Source organism: Cygnus atratus, chromosome 2 (genome assembly GCF_013377495.2).
Source record: "Cygnus atratus isolate AKBS03 ecotype Queensland, Australia chromosome 2, CAtr_DNAZoo_HiC_assembly, whole genome shotgun sequence".
NCBI lineage: Eukaryota > Metazoa > Chordata > Aves > Anseriformes > Anatidae > Cygnus > Cygnus atratus.
Window position 1 is genome coordinate 14,798,399 of NC_066363.1, and position 21,705 is coordinate 14,820,103.

Consider the following 21,705-nt stretch of genomic DNA (forward strand, 5'->3'; position numbering starts at 1 on the left):
AAGAGCAGTTGTCAGAAAATTCCTGCTTGGATCCAAAGGCCAAAGAAAAATACAGAAGAGGACAAACTCCCATATTGACTTGATTGCCAAAATTTAGGGAAAGGGCAATTAAAGCACTGAAGGCAGTCGGAGGGAGGGTGAGGAGGAGCAGTGAGACCTGGCTTATTGCTGGTGTGCTGTGCCCACAAGGTATTTTTCACTAGCAGGGGAAGAGGGGACATGACTGACAAAATCTGTCTACTGGCCAGTGCACCTCCAGACCTCTTTATTAGAAACGATATCTGGCAAAAACTGGACCAAGTGTTGTCATCCCATCAGACTAACTTAAGCAAGCTGACTAGTGTTATAAATGTGTCGTTGTTTTTCCTCTGTTCTTAATCCATCAGATAGAGGAATGCCAGTCTGGTGGCAGAAGAACTGAGAACTGGCAGTGTTGGATGGCTTGTCATTTAGCTTCTGTCCTTACACAATGCTGTTTCTATCCTTAATAAACATTGTCAGCCACCTCACATATGTGGAATTGCAAGTGTTCAATACTGATTTTGTAAATCAGCAAGCCTCGGTGGAAAAGACTAGGTTGTGGATAATCACTTGGGCAATCACTGAGTCCTGGCAGCAGCAGGATGATTAATTGGATTGACCAAGCAATTGCACACCAGAAACAGCAGCCAACTTCGTTTCTGCTCTTGTGGGAGGACATTGCTGCCATTGCAACAACAACTGTAATGTGTTAGCCATGAATATCCTTCCCATACTGTATTAATCAATTAAGATGAATAGTCATTTTTTTAAAGGATCTAAATTACTCGTGTGAAAAAGTCCTCCAAAGTGGACGGGTGCTTCCAAGGGACTGGGCATATATTTCTTATTTCACTCCTAATGCTACTTGAAATTAGGGTTGATTTCTTTTGCTAACTTTGCATGTTCACTTTTTCTCACAAGAGCTCTGCTAGCATCACAGTCTGGAGTTTTCCATTGATGGAAAAAGTTAAAATTTTGCTCCCACATAGCTGGTGTGAATGTTTGGCTGGTTATGAGATTTGACTAGCCCAATGAATTTGGTATCTACATGTGAGCTACCAGGGTAAATGCACTTTGTGGCTGAGGGAGGTGCACTTGGCACATCCATTAGAACCTAGGCCGCACAGGCAGCGGCTTGGTGTCTGAATCTAGACCAGCCCTACTGGCAGACCAAAACAAACGCTGACACCTAAATTTGGGTGTCTAAAATGGCAGTTGCCCTCATCTGACAGCTGAATCCCACTCACAGAGTTCTGAAAACGGAACAAGGTGTCTGCTCTTTGCTGAAGACAGCAGAGCAAAAGCTTTTCCTTTACATTTGTGACCACTGTTTCACATGCATAAGAATCGCTCTACAATGGGTATGTCTATCATTACTGGATTAGCTTGCAATGAAAAGCTCGTCTAACAATTATAGGAAGTTAGCAGCTAACAATATTGTCATTTGAAGCAGTTATCATTAGCTTTTGAATTGAATGCCACACAAATGCATGAGGATAGTTTATACTTTACTGAACATTATAATTTGAGTCTCAAAAGCACGACAGTACGTTGTTGACATTTTCAATATTAACACTTCAGCGAGAAGGGTTTAGAAACTTCTTGGGGTAGCTTTTGTATTTTTGAAAGTTCAGTTCCATTTAAACACTGCAAAATTGATTAGCAGTTTTTGCAAAATTCTTTCAAATGGAAAGAGTTACATAAATGCTAAGCATTATTATCATTGTTAAGCCCATACAGAATCTGTAGGAAGGCCATAAATCCTAAAAATTAGCTGATCTGAAATTTCAGACATATGCATTTTGATTGTGTCGTGTCATAAAGCAACACTGTTCAGTGAAGACAAGTTAATACGAATATCCACATTGTGAGACTGAAGCACTCTGGTCAAATGCTTCTCCAGATACTGGATTTCAATAGCAAGAGCACTGCTGATTACGGCTGAAGTACACAGCAAATTCCAGGTTCTCGTCTGTGCCACAGTGTGTTCACATAATCATTTTAATCTTTCCCACAGTAGTCTGCACTGACATTTTCCGTATGTGCACTTAATTCAGTATATGCTAATGGAGGAGTTAAGCCACACCATGTGTACACACATACACATGCACACAAGGAGGGGGCTCTATATAAAAAATAATGTAGCATTAAGTTCAAGTTACGTATATAAAAATATTTTCAGATTTTAAAACTATTACAAATGAGAAAGGGATAGAGCAATATTTAGCTGCTAGCTACTGTTCTTTTCAAGAGCATGTCTACATACTTTTCTTTGGTCATTTGGTTCTTCTGAGTTTAGAGACATAATGTTTAATATTAGTATTAAAGATAGCATATCCAGAAGAAGACAGAAACAAAGTTATATTTTAAACAATATTCAAAAATAAATAATCAAAATACCTGTATTTTTGTCATGTGAAGGGAATAAGACTTGCACAGCGGTTTAGACTTAACACATAGAAAATTAATTAAGAGAAAAAAATCACATTTTGGATGTCAATATAGTTGGAAGTCTTGTAAGTCTCATTTTTTGGTCTGATTTTGTAAATGTTACTTACTGTAACTGCTTACTGAGCACTTTGGTTATAATTAACAGGAAGATGTATAATGCATTTGGGCTCTGATTTTTAATACTGTGTATGTGTATTAACACATTTTATTAGCAATTGCAGAAAATGTTCTAAAAAAATTCCTGGTGGATACGAACATAATTATTTGCAAAACACTTCAACAATCAGTTCTCTCCCACTTGAATAGGAGTAAGTATGCTTCATTGAACCATGCATGGGAAAATCTTAATGTTATGCTGCAAACGGTGCTATTTAAGAGTTCAAATGTATTAAATAGCCAATAAGCAGATACATGAGAAAACTTGGTTAACATGAAACTGGGGACCCTAGTGTCTGCCCCTGTGGGAAGTGAAGTGATATTCATGGTCAGAAATGAGAACGATCACCAGCACATCTCATGGCAGTCTGTATAACACTGAGGCCAATATCACCAGTTATCACCAGATAATTCAGTTTTATAAGCATGTCAGGTAACAATGTTTTCTCCTGACTGTATTACTTGATGCCACGTTATTGCTGTACTGTCAAATTTCATGCACTAAAATACACAAATATACACAAATATTTTTTTTGCTCAAATTGATGTCAGCCAGTGTTCAAATATTTGATGATACATTTACCATTGAAATTAAAATTACATTCCAGAATCTAGCAATATTTAGAAAATTGCTGTTTTCTTTTGCTTTTCCCATTCAGTTGAGATTTATAAAGGGATAAATACATTCTGCCATGGGGTAATTAACACAGGGCTACAAATTGGAAGTGAAATCTGCAGAGAGATGAAATCAACAAGTACAGGTCATCTTCAGGCCTATTTTTCCTTCTGCACCTTCCAAGTGATTAAGGCTGTAATGTTTCTGAATTGCAGCTCTGGAATATAGGACTATGTAAATATATCTTTTATATTTTAAAAATAGACACAATTTAAATTTGAAATGGCTTTAGGATTTAAGCCTGAGTCCTTTGTCACTCTAAAAAAATAATTATCCTGTTGGAGGTTGCTGAAATTTCAGAAGAGTGTGCTGTCAGCTAAACACTGTTGCAGTTTTCTTGTCCATTTTTCCCCTCTTAAAATAAAAAGCAATCTGTAAAGAAAAATCTTGTCTACGAAGATTACATAATTAAAAAATTATGTTGGCTTAAGTTAATTTTTCTCAGATTACTCCTATTTACATTTTCTTTTTGTTTATATGGTTGTTTTTCTTTCCACTAGGCCTGAATATGAGTGAAACTTGTGGTTTACAGGCCACTAGTAGTGGACATAGAAAAGAAGAATTAGGCTGAGGTATAATTCAGGGCATTTACATTAATCACTGAACCATTGATGTAGATGTTGCTGCCTGTTGAAGGGAGTTCAGCTGGTCAATTTTACCCCCAGATCAGTACCCTTGGTCAATACTTGTGGTATTTTTAAGGAAAATAGGTCTGCCTGTCTGTGCCACCCTCCTATTCCCTCTTTTCTTACCAGGATCTCTGTTAGCACAGAAAGAACAATTTGCTTGGGGCTCAGTCTGATGAAGACACTTGAATTTAGACTTTCAAATTCAGGCTCAGAGCTGGATTCTCATGCTCATACACAGTTGTCTCATGTCATTTGAGTTGTCACAGTCTCTGAGATGCCAGCACAGGGCTGGCAGATGTGACAGGGACCTGTGGGAGACTTTGTCTTGCAGCTGGAGGTCCGGCAGTGTTTCCTGGGGCTGTTGGGTGGCTGTAGCTGCCCATGTTTGAGCAGCTGAATCGAAGCTGGCTATCCAAGCTCCCAAAGGAGGCCTAAACAGCAGTGTCACGACTGTCTGTAGAGCGACTCTTTTCATGCTAGGACACGGTGACTGGCACAGCAGCACCGTTAACTCTCTGGAGGCTGCTGAATTACAGCTCCCTTGGCTGTAACAGGAGCTTGCACATGTAGCTCATTTGAACTCACCTACTGCAGACACCTGCATTGTAGTGTCTTAAACTGTACTCTGAATCCTGCCCTTTGCATAGCCCCTTTACAAAGACTGCTCTTGAATGCCATGTGGCTAAGTGTAAAATTTCCAAAAATGTAAAAGTAACCTAACTTTGAGGCTTTTCTATTTTCGGAAGAAGCAAGGCTTGCTTTCAGAAGAGACAGAGGCTTTGAGTAGGCTGCTCTTGTTAACAGTCGGTGAGCAAGCTGTCTTTGGAAATGGCACATAGCAGGGGGGTGCACAGAGCTGCAGTTGGGATGGATAGATGTTGTCACACCATAGCCATGACTGTATTAGATGAAAAAGGAGCACATTTTACTAATGGAAGGGAGGAGACAGCTCAGTGCTTCATTTTGCGATGATGACAGAGCATTATATCGGTCTGGGGAGACTGATGGGGAGAAGGTTGTTTTTTTTTCAGTTCACTGTGTATGTGTGTGATACATCAAATTTTCTAAAATGCCAATGAAACTTTGAAGCCCAGATCAAATTTTAGTAATAGGTTTGTGTGCTTTTGAAAACATGACCTGTACTCAGTTTGTGTTTGTCAGATGGCTAAATGTCGCCTGTTTTTATCTGTCACTTTTAATCATAGAGCTAAACAAATGCACTTGGGTACAAAATCCCAATATAACATCACTTTTCATTTGTAACTTTAACATAATGCACATGTTGATACTTTCTGTGAAGAAACTGCCCACTTTTAGGAGGTGCCAGATTCAGTTTGTTTACATTTTAAACAAATCACACACATTTTAAACAATGTGTACAAGAAACTACTTCTACTGTTTACTGCATATATGCATACATAGCATACATATATACATGTGTGTTTTATTCTTGGGATTTTAAATTTTGAAAAAAGTATGATTTTTGTAGTATTGGGCCAAGAAAGTACATTAAAATTAATCTCTAAAGACAGCCATTAGAGCCACTAAATCTGTCAGGTTTTGATGGACTACAAGACGATATGAACCGTGTCTGGCCAGTCTCAGACAGGTCAGGTAATAGCACAAACATCCTAAGATGCATAAAACAACCAATAAACACTGAGAACTACGGCTAGTCCTTTATTTCACTTAATAATGAAAGAAAAGACTGTGGATAATCAGACTTCTGCCTTAAAGACCACTGTTGATCATGGTGTTGCTTAGATCTAGTCTTCAATATCCAATGTGCACCTGAGACTCCATGACAAACTGAAACTGGAAACACGTCAGTGGTTTTCATTAAGATGGGCTGCCCAAAGTGTCTGTTAACTGCTGCTTTCAGATGAAAGGGGGGAAAAGTTAGTTTCAGCCTTCTTTTAATTTTTCAGAATTCAAGCAAAAACTAGAGAATTTCGAGAGAGACAAGCTCGTGAACGGGACTATGCAGAGATACAGGACTTTAACCGGACGTTTGGCTGTGATGCGGACCCAATGTATGCAGGGATTGCTTCCTATGACTCTTCTTCAAATAGCGGCACGATAACGCTGACCACCAGACCGCAGAGCCCGAGGGAAGGGCAGACAGTTGAAGCCTTGTACGCCCAAGTGAAGAAACCACGGAATTCAAAGTCTTCACCTGTAGACAGGTAGGCACCAGACAGCAATCAATATGCTCTTTCGAAATCCACCCTCCTAATGCTTGTGTCGTGGGAGATGACTGTATGTCAATTGGCAAGTCAGAACTCCATTTTTATTAATGGCTTTTAAAAAGCCTTTATGTAGAAAAGTATTGAGCTCACACAAATCAAACTGTGGCAGAGTGGGATCTGAAAGTTTATCCTACAGAGCCACAGATTTTCTTCTCATTCTTCAGATGGTTTCGAGTTTTAGAGCCCCTGTTTGTTGTAATTTAATTTAAATTCAAACTTGTGACATCATCTAATTTATTTATCAGAGCTCTAACTAATATAACTCTTGAATACCACATTTCCAACCTATTCACAGAAGTTACAAAATCTTTGGAAAGTTCTTACTGTTAAAGCAGAAGTGGGTTAAAGCTTACCTGGATTTTAGTCCTATCACAGTCCTGAACTTCTGTCTAGTGGGTGGAACTTTGTGATAAAATACAGACCAAGTGAGTAAACTCCAAGCTTGACTTATGAGTTACGTTCTCTTCTCAGGCTGTAGCTTATGATTTATACTTTTCCTGGGGTTACATTATCTGAACTATGTCATGCTAGGTTTTATGTTGAAATCCAGCAAAATTCTGGTTTCTGTTGATGGAGTTTTGAGTTCATTCAAAAACCTGAAGCTAAAAAACAGGCATGCAAACTAACATAAAGTAGAAATAACCAAAGGCAAAATTCATAGCTTTTTTGCACTGTAACGATGGAAATACATCTGTTTTCTTGGCTGACATCTATGACGTTGAAGTTCTGCATTTTCTCAGCTTTACAAAAATGAACATTGAAATCCTAGTACAGGAGGTATTGTTAACTCATTCCGAGGGTATTAATTTAGCTCATAGTAAAATAACTTGTAGTTTTGTTTTCTACCCCATTCTTTCCAGAAGAAAAATACTGGACATTCGCTTAAATGAGCAGAACAGTATCATTGGTTACAGTGTTGGAGGTCTGTACAACTGTCCATATGGAGTGGCATTGATCTTGCCTATTCTGTTTTGAGTGTTAAATGGAGTCATTTGTTCTTAAGGAAAGCAGCTGTCATGCAGAGTCCAGTTAATTGTCTAAAAGTTTTTTAATGAGGACTGGTTGGTGTATTTAACCTTCTGCTATATCTATTTTTTTTAAAGTTTCTTTGCATAATATTGGAAAAAAAAATGTTGTCTGACATGACAAATAAGGACATTTCAGATGCATACATTTTTACTAAAAATGAGTAGCACAGCTGCCTTTTAATTTTCTCACACAGTTATTCTGTATTGCACTGTGTAAAAGGTCTATTTTACGTATTAAATAAACATAGTTTATATATTGTAGATATGTATGTTTATATATTGTAGATATGTATGTTATTTCAGTGGAGGAAGCAAAATGATTTGGAAAAAGACAGCTTCATCTGTGCCCTTAAAATTTTATGTTACGTAGCCTTATATTGACCAGCCCTGGTATGCCCAAATGCCTGACATTTCAGCACTTTTGTTATTTTGGAAATCAAGATAGCTTGGTTGGATACGGCAGCCACGTGGTGCCTCTCGCGGCTGTTTTTGTTAGACCAAAGGCAGTGTTTCATGCCTGAGTTGAACGGCATCAATGTCACATCAACAAAAAAAAAAGTTCTTTGATGCAAACCTGGCACGGGGAAATATAAGACCTGTGTGACCTAGCTAACTCTGTGTGATTGCTGATAAAAGAGCAAGAAGAGAGTGAGTAAAACTGAAGATAACGGTGTACTGAGGGAACCTGATGTTAATGATAAGGGTGGGATTGAAGAGCAGTGTGACAGTTTCGCACATTCAAGCTGCTCTGCCAGAGCCCGGGAGCACAGAAGGCCCCGACTCACTCAGCTGGATCATGCTGGGAAAAAAGGCCAGGTCTGGCATGCATAACGGGCTGGAGCAGAGGCAGGAAATGCAAGTCGGGTATGAGAGCAAGAATCATAGAATAATTTGGGTTGGAAGAGGCCGTAAAGATCATCCAGTTCCAACCCCCCTGCCACGGGCAGGAACACCTGCCACTAGAAAAGAAAAGCCATCCCTGGTTTAGTGATAAGCGGATGATATAGGACATTCAGCAAGAAATACCTGGAAAGAAATACATAGGTCAGATGGAAAAAGATTATTACTTACTACCAATGTCCTCTGATGTATCTGTTTGGGGGAACCCAGGTATGAGCTTGTGGCTGAGCATCCCAAGGCTGCTCTGCATTCTACACATTTCATCTTAGATGTATTAAGGAAATATCATCTGAACATCATTTTTTAGGAATAGTTCTGTCTGTGTGGGCCTGAGATGCCTGTTAGATGAGATGTCACCCTGTCTGTAGGATATCTGGCTTCTAACCCAGTGTACATCACCACTTGTTTCTTGCTGTCCCTTTCCAGCACTGAGACCTTCCCCCTTCACGTGGCATCTCTTGTGATGTCCCTTGCTACAGCAAGTATCCAAGTGCCTCTTCATGAGGCTTTTCTCCAGGGAGCTCTTTCCTCTGCAGGCTGATTTATCCTCATACTGCTACAAGAAATCTGAGGAGAAATAGTCGGTTACAGCTCTGCGTTCTTAACATAGCATTTATGTTAGCGTTCACCTGCACCAAGTGTTACTTTCCCTGTTTTACCGCTTTGCCCTGCCATCCTTTTCTTCCTTTGTGAGTTTCAGAGGTTACCTAAATAGAAGCCGTCCCTTCCAGCCCTTGTGGATGGGAAGAGAAATCACTAACACACGCTGCCCGCGCGCTGAACTGCCAGGAGCTGGTAACGGCCAGGCTGTCTCAAATCTTTAGCACATACATATTAAAAGCAGAGTTGTTTACATGGGAAATGTTATTTCTATTCAGTTTGGTGCTTAGTGCCAAACACAATCTGACATTTAAATGTGTCCAAAAGGTTATTTAAAAGTCTCTTACAAAGAAGCCCATAACAAAATGTCCCATAATAGTTTGCATACCATTGTTGAACACATGACAAATTTTTCCTTAACTTGCAAGTGAATTACTGCATCTGTGTGTGAGGCCTTGTCAGGGTTTGTTTTTCTTTAATATTCCTCAAGCTTCTCTCTTATTTTCATGAACACATGCCACCAACTGATGCAAATTTAACTGTGTCATGGTGTGTGAACGATAGCAAAGTGAAGGACAAGTATGTGAACTGCTTTGTCAGAATAATGTGTTTTGTTTTGTTTGGTTTTGTTTTTTAAATTTTTATTTATTTTTTACAAGTTTGAGGATATTATGAGGGCAACTACAACTAACTAAGCTTTACCCAAAGGTGGTACTGTCAAGTTGTCAGGCAGAGATCCCCAAGATATTTTATAACCTAACTTGAAACCAGGGTTAAAAGCAAGCCTGTGCTTTTGTTCTCCTTCTTCGGTGTATTTAATATTTGTCCATATCCCAAGCGCACTTTAATTGGCAGATAGAACAAAACAATAAAGAGATGAAAAAAATGTTTATTCCCTAATCATTTTGTCCATTTATTTCTCTAAATTAGAAAATGGATTGTACAATGCCAAAACACAGCAAAGGAGAAAGAATTGTTAACTTACTCAGTGGAAACTTGCACATCAGTGTATGTGTGGAAGTAACATTGCTTCAAACATCTTACCAACAAGAGCTATTAGAAAAAAAGCCTATAAATAGTAAATTTTTACTCAAAATTCTTTACAGGACTTGAAACTATTTTAGAATTGCTTTAATGCAGATTTATGTTGGATCAGAGTTAAATAAATCATTGATGGATATTGGTGGCTTTCTTTTTTACTTCTTCCAGTGCTAGTTATTATCTGTTAAATATGTAGTTGAAATTAAAAGCTCAAAATAAAGAACCTTCCATATGTAATCCATATGCAAGTGTAGATCCTGTAAATCTTGAAATACATTTTAAATTCCAGTTATACTAGTCATAGCAATTCTCTCTAGTAGCACTAAGAAAGTGTTTTCTGATCCTGATCCTAAAGAATTAAAGCAGAATCTTTTCCTTAACAGAAAAGCAATTTATTGCTTAGAGGAAATGAAACTCTAGCAATAAATAAACAAATAAGATCTGTTGGGGGTGATTGGTGATCAGGATAGCTGCTTATCCATCAGCTGGCCTTGCTACATTAGCTCCATCCTACGTATCAATAGCTTACAGAGATAGGCTGCTAAGCATTTTTTTCACTTAGCAACTTTTAATGTTAGCCATTACTGGAGCAAAATCTAGGTGGAATGTATAATCCATGTTTATTTTACAGTACTGGAAAGAAATGTCTTGAGAATTGTGTTCTTGTGGATAAAGCTTTTACTTTAACTGAGAAATGTCTCTAGTATGTTTTGCATCACAAGGAAGAGAAGCTGCACTACTGATCAATAGTATTTTTCATGTAGATGACAATGATGCTATACAATGGGGTTTTATGGCGATCACCTGACACCCATAGTTGAGCAGTATGTAGAAAGACAAGTCCTAATGGACGTTTACTGGCTGTCACTGTGTAATCATTTCCCACCAAGAGTGCATTGTCCTGAAATATAATTGAAATAAAATAGGCACTGAGCTGCTGTAAATCTAAATAGCTTGAAAATAGTAGGCTAGACTCCCACAGCTTGCTGAGGACATTTTAATGGAAACATAAATACCATAATCATATGCTTTTTGCATGCATTTTACCATTAAAAAGAAAAAAAAATGTTCATTTTAGAAAGGGAGACCTTTATGAACTGGTTTCTTTTCTATCAGAAGTGGAATCAAGTTATGTCAACGGAATATTTGGGAACTGAAAATCAACCCATTTGCTTTAACTGTCATCTGCTCTGTGCTAAGAGGCAAAAATGCTGTTTTTAAGGTCAGGCCGCATACTTTGCTTACTGCTTTTCCAAAAAGAAAAGGAGAACATTTTATTTAGATGTTAACTTTTATTCACTCAGTAGTATCTTTGTGCTTAAATTGGCACGAGAGTAATGAATCCTGGAAGCTGGAAAGAAACAGTCTAATATAACATAGGAATATGTTAAAAGCAGACCCTGGCTTTCTAGTGTGTGTAAAATGATTCTTAGCAATAGCAGAATGGGTCATAAAAGCTATGAAATGCTATATTGCAATGCCTGGATAAATATTTGTTAAAAAAACAAGACACTTGTGCAGCTATATTAAACTTCTTTATTAGTAGTGTCAGTCATAGGAGTGTGCCTAAAGTCTATGGAATCATTTATGCATAGAAATCTGAGCTTATTGCCAGTCCCATAGTAGATGAAGATATGAGTTATTACTCAGGGCAATGCATCCCATAAGTGCTAGGAAATTTCTTTTTTCTTAAATGAAGAGAGTTTTAGACAGAAGTTGACTTGAGGAACACCACACAAAGGGGAAGGCTGTGGTGCCATAACCCATCTAACCAATGACATAGAAAAACTATAGAGCTGTGCAAAAGGCTAACAGCCTGGGTTGAACAAGATTATGAGTAAGCTCTTCCCTCCTACCTTTGTTTACTTCTGTTCACTGATGTGGAAGTGTTTTCGGATGTCCTGAATCCTTGTTCTTCCTTCTGTTTATCACTCTCTACCATCAGAGTCCTACGGATGGCATACTTGCAGAGGAAGGCACTGTTCATGTGGGTGGATATACCATAAATTCTTGATTAGCTTGCAGCCATTTCAGAGCAGTCACCCCTTCATTATCCAGGCACCCTAAACAATTGGTAATATTTCAGAAATTAGTAGTAATAGGTTTAAAATCCTTATCTTCCGCAGAGTATCACCCTTTCAAGGCATAATGAAGCTTCATTCCTATGAGAATCTGGCTTCTGTAAAGACTTCCCTGCCCTAGAATATGGCACATATGCCATTATGGGATCATCAAACAGACTTTCCAAAGCAACCCTGTGGAGAGCCATGGGTTAATGAACTATTTGCAGTTCTCTCCCAAGTAAAACTGAAAGTCATTGTGGTATTTTCTTCCTTTCTGTGATAACCTGGAGAAGGATTAGTTAGAGCCTCTGTGAGACTCTTCATGGGGTTTAATTTCACGTTAGCACTAACACATTGGGGTTTTTTTTTGTTCCTCTACCCTTCATCCTATAAGCCAGTAATCCTTACCCCCAGGACTGTCTAAAAATTAGCTTGGTCTCTCATAGACCCATGCATTTAGAACCCAATAGACACTATTAGCATTGGTATTTTATTATCTTAGGTTGGTTGTTTTCTTTTGTTCTTCCATCTTGATAGAATATAAGACAAATTTAATATAAATTCATGAGGATTTATGTAGACTCCCTATTGTGAAAGTATGCAGTTGCACTCCCTGTTTGGGTTACTGCTTTGGTGAAATAAGTGGCAGACTCACAGTGAACTCTATTCAGACTCCCATTTTAATTACTTGAAAGTCTTAGGTTTGCTTTTTTTTTTTTTTTTTAAATAGATACCAAACACTGATACTGTTGTGAGAACCACGACTCTCCATTTACCACAGCCACAGCCTCACTTAAGCCCTGGTATTTTTGCTTCCTCTCACTTCAAGTTGACTTGCTGCCTAATCTAAAGCATGAGAGCTATTTGTTTTTACAAAAGCAGAAGAAGTTGGTATCCTACAAATGGCAGCAGTGGGAAAATGCACAGAAAGATAAGAGAGAAATGAACTTTTACTCGGGTTACAAAACACAGAGGTGAAACAGGGCCCAGTGAAGGCAGACTGTCCTTATTGCCCTTATTCTGAGACATTGCTAACTAGCACCCTTTGCTGTAATTAGTAGTATCAATTTGGTTTTGTAATTTTCAATTCTGTAATTCTTTAATTCTTTGCATCTACCACTTATGATGAGCCAAGGTAGTTACAAAGGTAGATCAAAACCAGACACATTTCTTCAGTTTAAGAGTATTTTGGTATTTAAAGTATATTGTAACTGAATTATATATGTATTTTTAATATTGGGATATTAGTGCAATTTACACACAGATACAGATCAGTTATGCATTTTGTTGCTTGGATAAAAAAGAATGGCCTTTAAATTTCTTCAGATGGTAGGAAGCAGCATTTAATTAAAAATAAAGGAAGGAAACCTAAATGATAAATCCTAGTATAAAACTAAACATGATGTAAAAACTAGAAAAGCCAATGTCTGATACTGAATGGTTATGTATACCTTGAGATTGTATTAAAAAAAAAAAAGAAAAAAGAAAGAGCTTACATGCACATCTTTATTTCCCACTAATACCATCAATAAAATGTGGAGTTCTTCATCCTGAGAAAATTATAGGGAATATCTGAGAATGCAAAGCTGAAAAAGCAAAGGCTTACCAAGTCCTTAAATGAAGTGCTTCAATCCTACCAGTCTAAACTGTTTAAATCTGTCCTTTGCTAGTCTGGTTAACCAAAATTTGGATGGTGAACTGATGTTATGCAGCACTTGAATGCCATAATTTAATTGATTAAATTTGTTGTTGCTGTTGAACATGGCCCTTTTAAAGTGGAATACAAATTTATGATTCTTCTGTCTTTTATGTCCCTCCAGTCAACCCATCTGTTCCTCTTTGGTGAAAGATTCTGGCTTCTGCTCTCCATGTATTTAAAAAGCTGAGGTTTTGCATTTTTGAGTTGTCTGATTATAGGAGAGGATTGCAGAGGCTGAACTTGTAGGATGTGTTGTGCATTCACAAAATCCTCTCTCTCCTCTTGCTAAAACAAAATACCCAAACTGGAGTTAGCTCTTTAAATTAATACAGCTTATCAGTTGAAAAGTAAAGTAAGAATTAATTTTACATATGTTCTTCTAATCTAGAATACTAGATTTGGAGGTTTTTGGAGATTTCTGTGTTCTGTTATTTTCTTATGAATGATATCTCTTTCACAGATGAGACAAACTATATTTAACTACATTGTTTATCTTTATGGACAGTCTTGTTTGTTTACGTGACTGAGAAAGCATCCTGCGGATGGTCTTAAGTGGTTTGTCACTAGAGGAAGTTGTGGAATCCAACTGTGGGAAGGAATCCTCTGCAGTAAACTTTAGGAAGGAAAATAACATCGTTATATATAGGTTAGCATGTGTGTTCGTGTTAATTCCTTTTATCATCTTGTAAACTCATTGAATGAGTGCTTATGAAACATACCACGTTGACAACCCCAGAAACTGAGAAGTTGCTCAAAGACCTCATTTCATTTTGTTCCTAGTCAGAAAGTTGAAGGCTAATTCTTTTACACTGTTCCCTCAGCAAACAGCACTTATTACTCAAATATTATATGTTGTAGCTTATTTTAAAAAATTGTTCCTTAAGGCTCAAACACTATGATATGAGATGTTAAAAGCTTCTTGCACAACCTATTTTATATGATTATGCATTTCTGAAAAATGTTGTTCTAACATCAGACTTATTTACTTGCCATAGATATATATATATAATATATACATATATATATTTTTTTCACTCCTTAAAATACTGGTGACATTTAAACAGCTTTTCAGTTTGATGCATTTATAGAAATCTTTCTTATGTATATGGAATATTTTTACAGTAAATAGATCATGTATTTGTAACGGACAGGTAATTTCATCTGCCTTGAGTTTAGACAGTGATATAGCATATAGGGCTTAATTTATGAAAGCAAAAGCAAAAGAACAGATTTTGCTTAATTTTAATTTTTGTGTATAGTTTTGTGACAATAACACATGGCACACCTGAGTTGCATCGCATGCTATGATATGTCTTCTGTGTGCAGCAGTTCAGTCTTGATTATAGCTTTCTCTCATTCCTAGGTTTCCCTTTAAAGGAAAGTACACTACAAACTAGGATGAAAAGAAAAGGCAGTATTACTACTACTAACATTTTAAAAAGCAATTAGAACCTGTGCCACACAAGGAATATGAGAAGTAAAGTCCCTCACACTTCTAATTTCCACTTATCTTGGGGAAGGAAATTTATTTGCAGAAGACCGCAGTACCACAGTATCAGGCCTCCTAGGCAGTAGGAGTAATTGTCCTAAAAGCTCTCTGACCTGGCAAACAAAGGAGACAGAAGATAGTAACATGGGTCTTTATTTCCTGAGATGTAGTTCATGGCTCATTAATAGTTGCGGTATATACCATGGGGTATTGTATGCTGCAGATGAAACAAGCAGAAGTTGCCCCTGTCATTATTTTGTAATTGTAATAATAGATATAGTGTAAAAAAAATAGAGGAAAAAGAAACAGAACATTATGTGATGCATTTTTTTTGCACATCTTCTTAAACTGTGCTGCGTCTGCTTGCTTAAGATAAACTCTGTGCATATTTGCTAAAATGTTGTCAAATTAACCCACCCGTTTCAGAGGATTGCTAAATGCCCATCAAGGAATGGAGGGATGCACTGAAGCTATTTTAATTAGCAAAGTGTGATTTAAAGGTTGCTAAAATCAAAAAGAGCTTATTCATTTTTCATCAATAATCATTTTCCTTAATATTTCATCAAAACCTGCTGATTCGGAGACCACCTTCTGGGCTTTGATTCATTATGACTGCAGACATAATTTAATTTTTCCCCCATTCCTCATTCTGTGATACGCTCTTTCATCTTTGAGACATTGTTAAGATGTTTCTAGCATTCACAGATTGCTAATTGATCCAACTTTTTTAAAACTGTACTTAAGACAGAGGCTTCTTTTCTGTAGAAGCAATTTTTCATACATTTGCTTTTACTAATGTTTCTTTCCATCTTTGTATCTGATAAAATATGAATTCTCATACAGACGTGAAAAATTGAGAACACGTGGCTTTCCTTTTTTGGCCCTAGTATGGTCTAGTATGGCCTAGTATTTGTGTTTCAGAATACTTTTTGGAAACACTTTTAATATTAAGGTTAAAGATGATACACAAATGTTTTCATACCAATGGTGTCTGCATCCCAGTAGTACTACTGCATCCAGGGATGTGCTAGATTCTTCTGATTACGAATTTGACGTGGTCCCCCGTTTAGTTTTACTTTGCATATATGACAAGTGAGGCAAAAATACTACAGAGATGATTGAGTGAAATTTAAAGGGTTGTTATGGTCAGTAAGATTGAGGAGTTACTGAATTAGGCCTTTAGTTCATCTAAAACAAACTTGGAATTAAAACAGAGCTGTAAGTAATGTTTTTATCTAGGTCTTTGGGGGATCATGAAGAAAAGCAATTATGAGAATTTATGCAAAGCATTTTGTGAAAGGATGTACACTTAAAAGAAATTGCTCCTTTCACTCCAGCAGGGCTGTTCATCTAAGTTTTATCTACATTATTGTACTCTGGTAATATTTTAGTCCCAAAATGCTGTTCTGTTACTATTTTAACTCGAGTTTCATAACCTGTTTCTTCTTGGAAGGTCTCCCTGTAGAGTAGTACCCAGGAAACTTTTAATTCAGATAGTGTATTAAACAACAAATTATTGATTGCTCGGCATCAACAAAATTTAGTGGATTGAAACAGTCTCACTGCAGTGAAGTGTACCCTGAACTTTTTCTGTGGGTGGTTGGAGAAAATTCACAATCCTCATTTTTCTTCAATCACCTCTCACTGATGAAAAGCCTGTCACACTTTGTGGATGCAGTTGATGTCCAAACTGTGCACCCATTGTGATTGTGGGCAGGACCGTCTTTTTCTCTTAATATTCATAGCAATTTTCCTCAATCCGGTCTAGTTAGAATTTCAGAAAATGTCCTTTACGTCTTGTGTAGATCATCAGAGCTAAATTGTTGCTTCTCTTCTAAAGTTCATAGAGACTGAATTTCATTAGCTTTCATTAGTTACACTATTTTTGATATAGTTAAAATTGCTGCAGCTTAAGATGTCAGAATTTCACAGGAAAATAGATAAAACTGAGACAGCATTTAGTGTCAGGAATAATCCTACTATATTGGACCTCATGCTTACCTTTTTAAATATTCCTTCTCACACTCACATACCTCCATCGTCTATGCAGCATGTTATCTGTGAGTGTGTATCCATATTCAGTAGAGCACATACACATGTGCAGAATAAGATGCAGACACATGAATGTGTCTTGCTGGCAGATTTTTTATGTGTGTATTTATCTATGTTAGTATGTGTATAAAAAATAATCTCTAAAAATTCCTTCGCTCCAGAGGAAGTGACTTCCAGAGCTCATCTAGTCCAAGCCCCTGCTCAAAGCAGGTTTGATCAGGTCAGGTTGCTCAGGGCTGTAGTCATATCTCTCAGGATGGAGATTTCATCAACTCCCTGGGTGCCTGTTCCAGCATTTGACTATCTTCTTCATACTAACTATATGAAACAAACAAACAACAAAAAAAAAAGACCTCACAGAATTTTCTGTGCTTCAGTTTGTGTCTATTGCTTCTCATCCTGTTGCTGTGCAGCTCTGAAAAGTCTGGTGTGTATGTAAAAAAAAATAAAAAGTAATCACATTCTGTAAGATTAGGAATATTGTAACAACTGACTCAAAATTTTCAGGCATTGAAAAAATTTTCTAAAACAATCAGGATAATAAGGTTTGCCTTGCAAAATAATGCTTCTTTGTTAACATTTAGCTTTTCCTAATGATTTGGAAGTTTTTAATCATATATCACCTGTTGTATTTCCATATTTCAGAGGTACACTCAGGTATGTGGCTTGTTTCTCCCAAATTATTTTCAATATAGCTGTTGTCTTTTTCTCCGCTACACTAAGCTTAGTATGAACAGGAAGCTTGAGGACAAATCATAACTCTTCATTGCTCTTAAAATATAGGAAGCTGCCTTTTGTCCTTTATTTCACAGCTTTTGTATTATGGGTACAGCATTCAATTCCACCAAAACCTCTCAAAGTACTTTCCAAAAACCACTCAGAGCTCTGTCTGCTATTGGATTGCATATGCTCCTTAGGTGTACTTATACATACTTTTACATGTACCTTTGAGTTGATCCTGTTCTGCCAGAGGATTAGTGTATTGCTCTCCTGCTCAGGCATGGTTACTGCCGTGCTGGACCTGCTGCTGCTGTGACAGCCTCTATTCTTCTGCAAAAGGACTTTCAGCATTTCTCTGAACTGAGGTTCTACATCTCATCTGCACAGTTTTCTGGTCAAAAATAAATCATAGGTCCCAGAGAAATGGTAGTGTATTGGCAAGGAATTGTGAAACAAAGGTTTCCAAGCAGTTCTCGAAACCCTGCTCACCTACGTTTGTTTGTGAGCTAAAACTTGCAGATGGCAAGTGCTGTGGCGTTGCAGGAACTGAGCCTCAGGAGACGTGGGTGCCTCCTGCAGAGCTGAAGGGCTCCACCGGAGGAGAGGGAGGGGAGGAAATGAAGCAACACTCCTGCAGAGATCAGGAGCACTGCAGGATGGTGATCGGGGAGAGGAAGCTGCCTGCTGAGCTTGCTATGGCAAAAGGGAGCCAGCTATCCTCTCACCCTCAGAAAAAAAGAAGAAAAAAAAAATCAGCTGCACAGATGAGGTATAAGATGATCTGTGCAGGATTGTCTTTCATCCATATAGTGCGTTTGCAAGGACTTAAAGAACTTTGTAAACTTTGATGGGGACTCGTAGTCAATATAAAGACCATTTCATTCCACGCCTGATCCCCTCACTGCTCCCTGCACTGACAAGCAGCCACCTGTGCAGTAAAACACTGCTGCTGTTTAATTGCATATAAATCAGGGTCAGGGAGTGGAGACAAGCCAGGAGAGTCTGGAAGGAGAATGTAAGTGAAAAAGGTAATTACCTGAGCTGGAATATGGCCAGGGCACCAAGGTTAACACCTGTATGCTTGCAAGAAGTGCCTGGTGATGTTCTTCCAGAAGCCATTTTCTACTGAATTATAGAAAAGACCTTGTTAGTCACTTGATCTGAGTCCCTTCTTACACTGAATTGGTTCCTACTGTGGTTTATTCCATCACTTGTGTGGTGCACACTCAGTCACTCTGAAATGGGGTTTCTCTACCCATTTTATGTCGAGAGATAGACTACTCTTTGTCTTTTATAGATCTTGGTTGAGAAGGCAATTGCCTGCATCTAACCCAAATTTTGATTTTATCAGGTCCATGTTCTCTTGATTGTATTAGTTTCTAGGGCAGAAATATATAAAGTGTCTGGAATTCCCAGTACTTGTCTGAGGGTGTCCGATGAGATCTTAAGGAGAGAGAAAAAATTGGTTTTGATGTGTGCTCCTCAGTCACAAAACAGGGCAAAAGAGCTGCTGCTGAGACCTTCATTGCTGTGCTTAGAATGCTGTGAAAACAAAAGCTAGCTCAGTCACCGCCCCATCACATCACAGAAGATCCATACCCTTGCCATTTTCATTTTCTCCTCTGTTTGGAGACAAATTTAATGTCTTTTTTTTTTTTTTTAACATAGTTTAATCATATTTATCTTTTATATTTCACACTCTTAGTTCATTACTCCATCTTTCATCAACTTGAGTTCTCTGTGTAGAGTGCAGGAGTATGTTCTGAAGCAACTCAACAGTTTTATCCTCCCAGGTTACTCACACTGTCTCTTTACAGAGGAGTTACAGAGGACAGAGCTGCATGCTCCCTCCAGTCATACAAGAAAAGTGTTTCTCACTTTATTTCTCAGTTAGATATTTATCTGAACTTAAAATCCCTAAAACTTTCACCCAAAGATGGCTAGTTTATGATTTACTCTCTCTCTAGGGTAGGTAAAATAAATTAGGGGTTGCTTTTGACCCTTTTATTGATGGATGCTTTTCATGTTTAAGAAACCTACAGTGTTTCACAAAGTTACGCAGAGACTAATTGCATGTTGTGCCTCTCAGTATTACCTGAGCAGGTCTTTAGAGGGGGTGGGCAAGACATCGTGTCTGTTGGCTCATATGAGAATGAATGTGGACATTGAGAACTAAAACTTGATTTCCTACAGGTTGAGCTCAGTCTCAGTAATTGGCTCTAATATTTGCATTCCACACAGATGGGCACTGGAAAAGACTTCTGCGTATTCAGCAGTTAGTTACACCATCTCTACACAAGCAAGGAAGTTAAAGATATGATTTTTTTTTTGTTGCTATTACATTTTATAGTTGATAGCACAGTGATCATAAATATTTCACTGACATTTATTATGAAAGAGAAGTATATTGCTATATTAGAGGGAGAAGTTGAAACTTGCATGTGATTTTAAACTTTGCTGTGTACACAGACTGACAAATTGTGCTGGCACACAGAAAATAAAAGGAGCTAAGAGAAGTTTAAAATCATGTGAGCAATTTTCAATTCACGTGAGGATGGCAATTTTATATAGTGAATAAATAAGATATTAGGAGCGATGACATTAGGGAAGTGGTTGATATGAGAGGAACATGTCAAAATAGGAGGAAATGAAGGTTAGAAGCATCAGGCTGAGTAATGAGTAAGAATGAGTAAAGAGTCAGAATGAAATTGTGTGTGTGTCCAAGGCAAAAAGAGCTCCCAGACTGAAACTCAGGGGTGATGAGGAGTAGGGATGAAGACAGTTGTAGGGGAAAAAGAAAGGTAGTTACATTTCAGCACTCTGTAGTCTGTTAGTAATCTCCTTCGCTATGATATAATTCATACACAGTTCACCAGAATGCAACCAAAAAAAAAAATGCACTGTAGTAGTTTTCCTGCCCTATAAGAGCCTTCCTCCAGTATTAATTTAAGATTAGACAAAAACATCTCAGCTCTGTTCATTCCTGCCCTGCAACTTCAGCAATGCTGCAGATACAAAAATGAAGCCCCGACTGCTGCATCCCATCATCTAAACTCAGCTGCTCTTCCCTTTGGTATTACATCAGAACAATTTAAAGAGGCATGAAACAGCAGGAGCCACAATGTAGGTGTTTAGGTTCTTGCTGCTTGGTCACATTACTATCTTGCTGTATCTGCAAGAGTGTTGCAGACTTGATTAAAAAAATTAATGATGAGAAACAAAGGGATGAGCAAAGAGAACAAAAGAAAAAAGTGAAGGGAGCGTGGAAGAAGTTTATTGCATGCAAGTCATCCAATTATCCCTGAGAGCCCAAATCCCTTGTCTAATTGCCTAAGTTGATCCTTCAGGACTGAACGGATTAAATGAAATAGCAGGGTTGGTGGAAAGCAGCCTATGGGAGGCATTTTGTGAATAGGCTTGCATGAACAGCAGAATGGTTTCTATTTGTTTCTGTGTGTCTCAGCCTTCTGTTATCAAAAGTGTAGCAAAGAATGAAAAATATGAGGGCTTTTGATTAGAAAACAGTCCCTTTGGCACAGAGTCGAGGCACTGGGGGTGCTGGGAAACCTATCCCGATGCTTTTTATGCTGTGCTAGTCTGTGTATTCTGTATCTCTCGCTGGGATCATAAACTCTCACTTTACATTATATTAAGTTCATTTGAAAAACTGAGGGAAAAGACAAACTTCTTTCAAATATCTCTCTGCAAAATCACTAGACACTGGCAAACGTCTGAATTGGGCTGGCACAAAAATGGGAGCAAGCTGCATCTGAAATCATTGTCTTGCGTCAATTGTGCCAACAGCAACTGAACTTGCAATGGAGGAGAGAAGACTGTCAGGCTTAATGTACCTTAAAGGACGTCTGTTTAATACATTCTTCTGCATATGCACTGGATAAGGAAGTGTCCTCTCTAATAGCCTAGCAGATCA

At 37.9% G+C, this 21,705-nt stretch overlaps 1 protein-coding gene across 18 annotated transcripts in view; it reads left to right on the forward strand.

Moving 5' to 3' along the window:
- Window positions 1-21,705, forward strand: part of PARD3 (par-3 family cell polarity regulator) — a 445,585-nt gene that overhangs the window by 338,227 nt on the left and 85,653 nt on the right. For 17 of the 18 annotated variants that reach the window (XM_035545279.2, XM_035545284.2, XM_035545283.2 and 14 more), the window contains one exon: window positions 5,862-6,119. The exons of the other annotated variant lie outside the window; for it this stretch is intronic. In XM_035545279.2, the coding sequence (XP_035401172.1) occupies window positions 5,862-6,119 (258 nt within the window). The remainder of the gene's footprint in view (window positions 1-5,861; window positions 6,120-21,705) is intronic. 18 annotated transcript variants of the gene reach the window in all.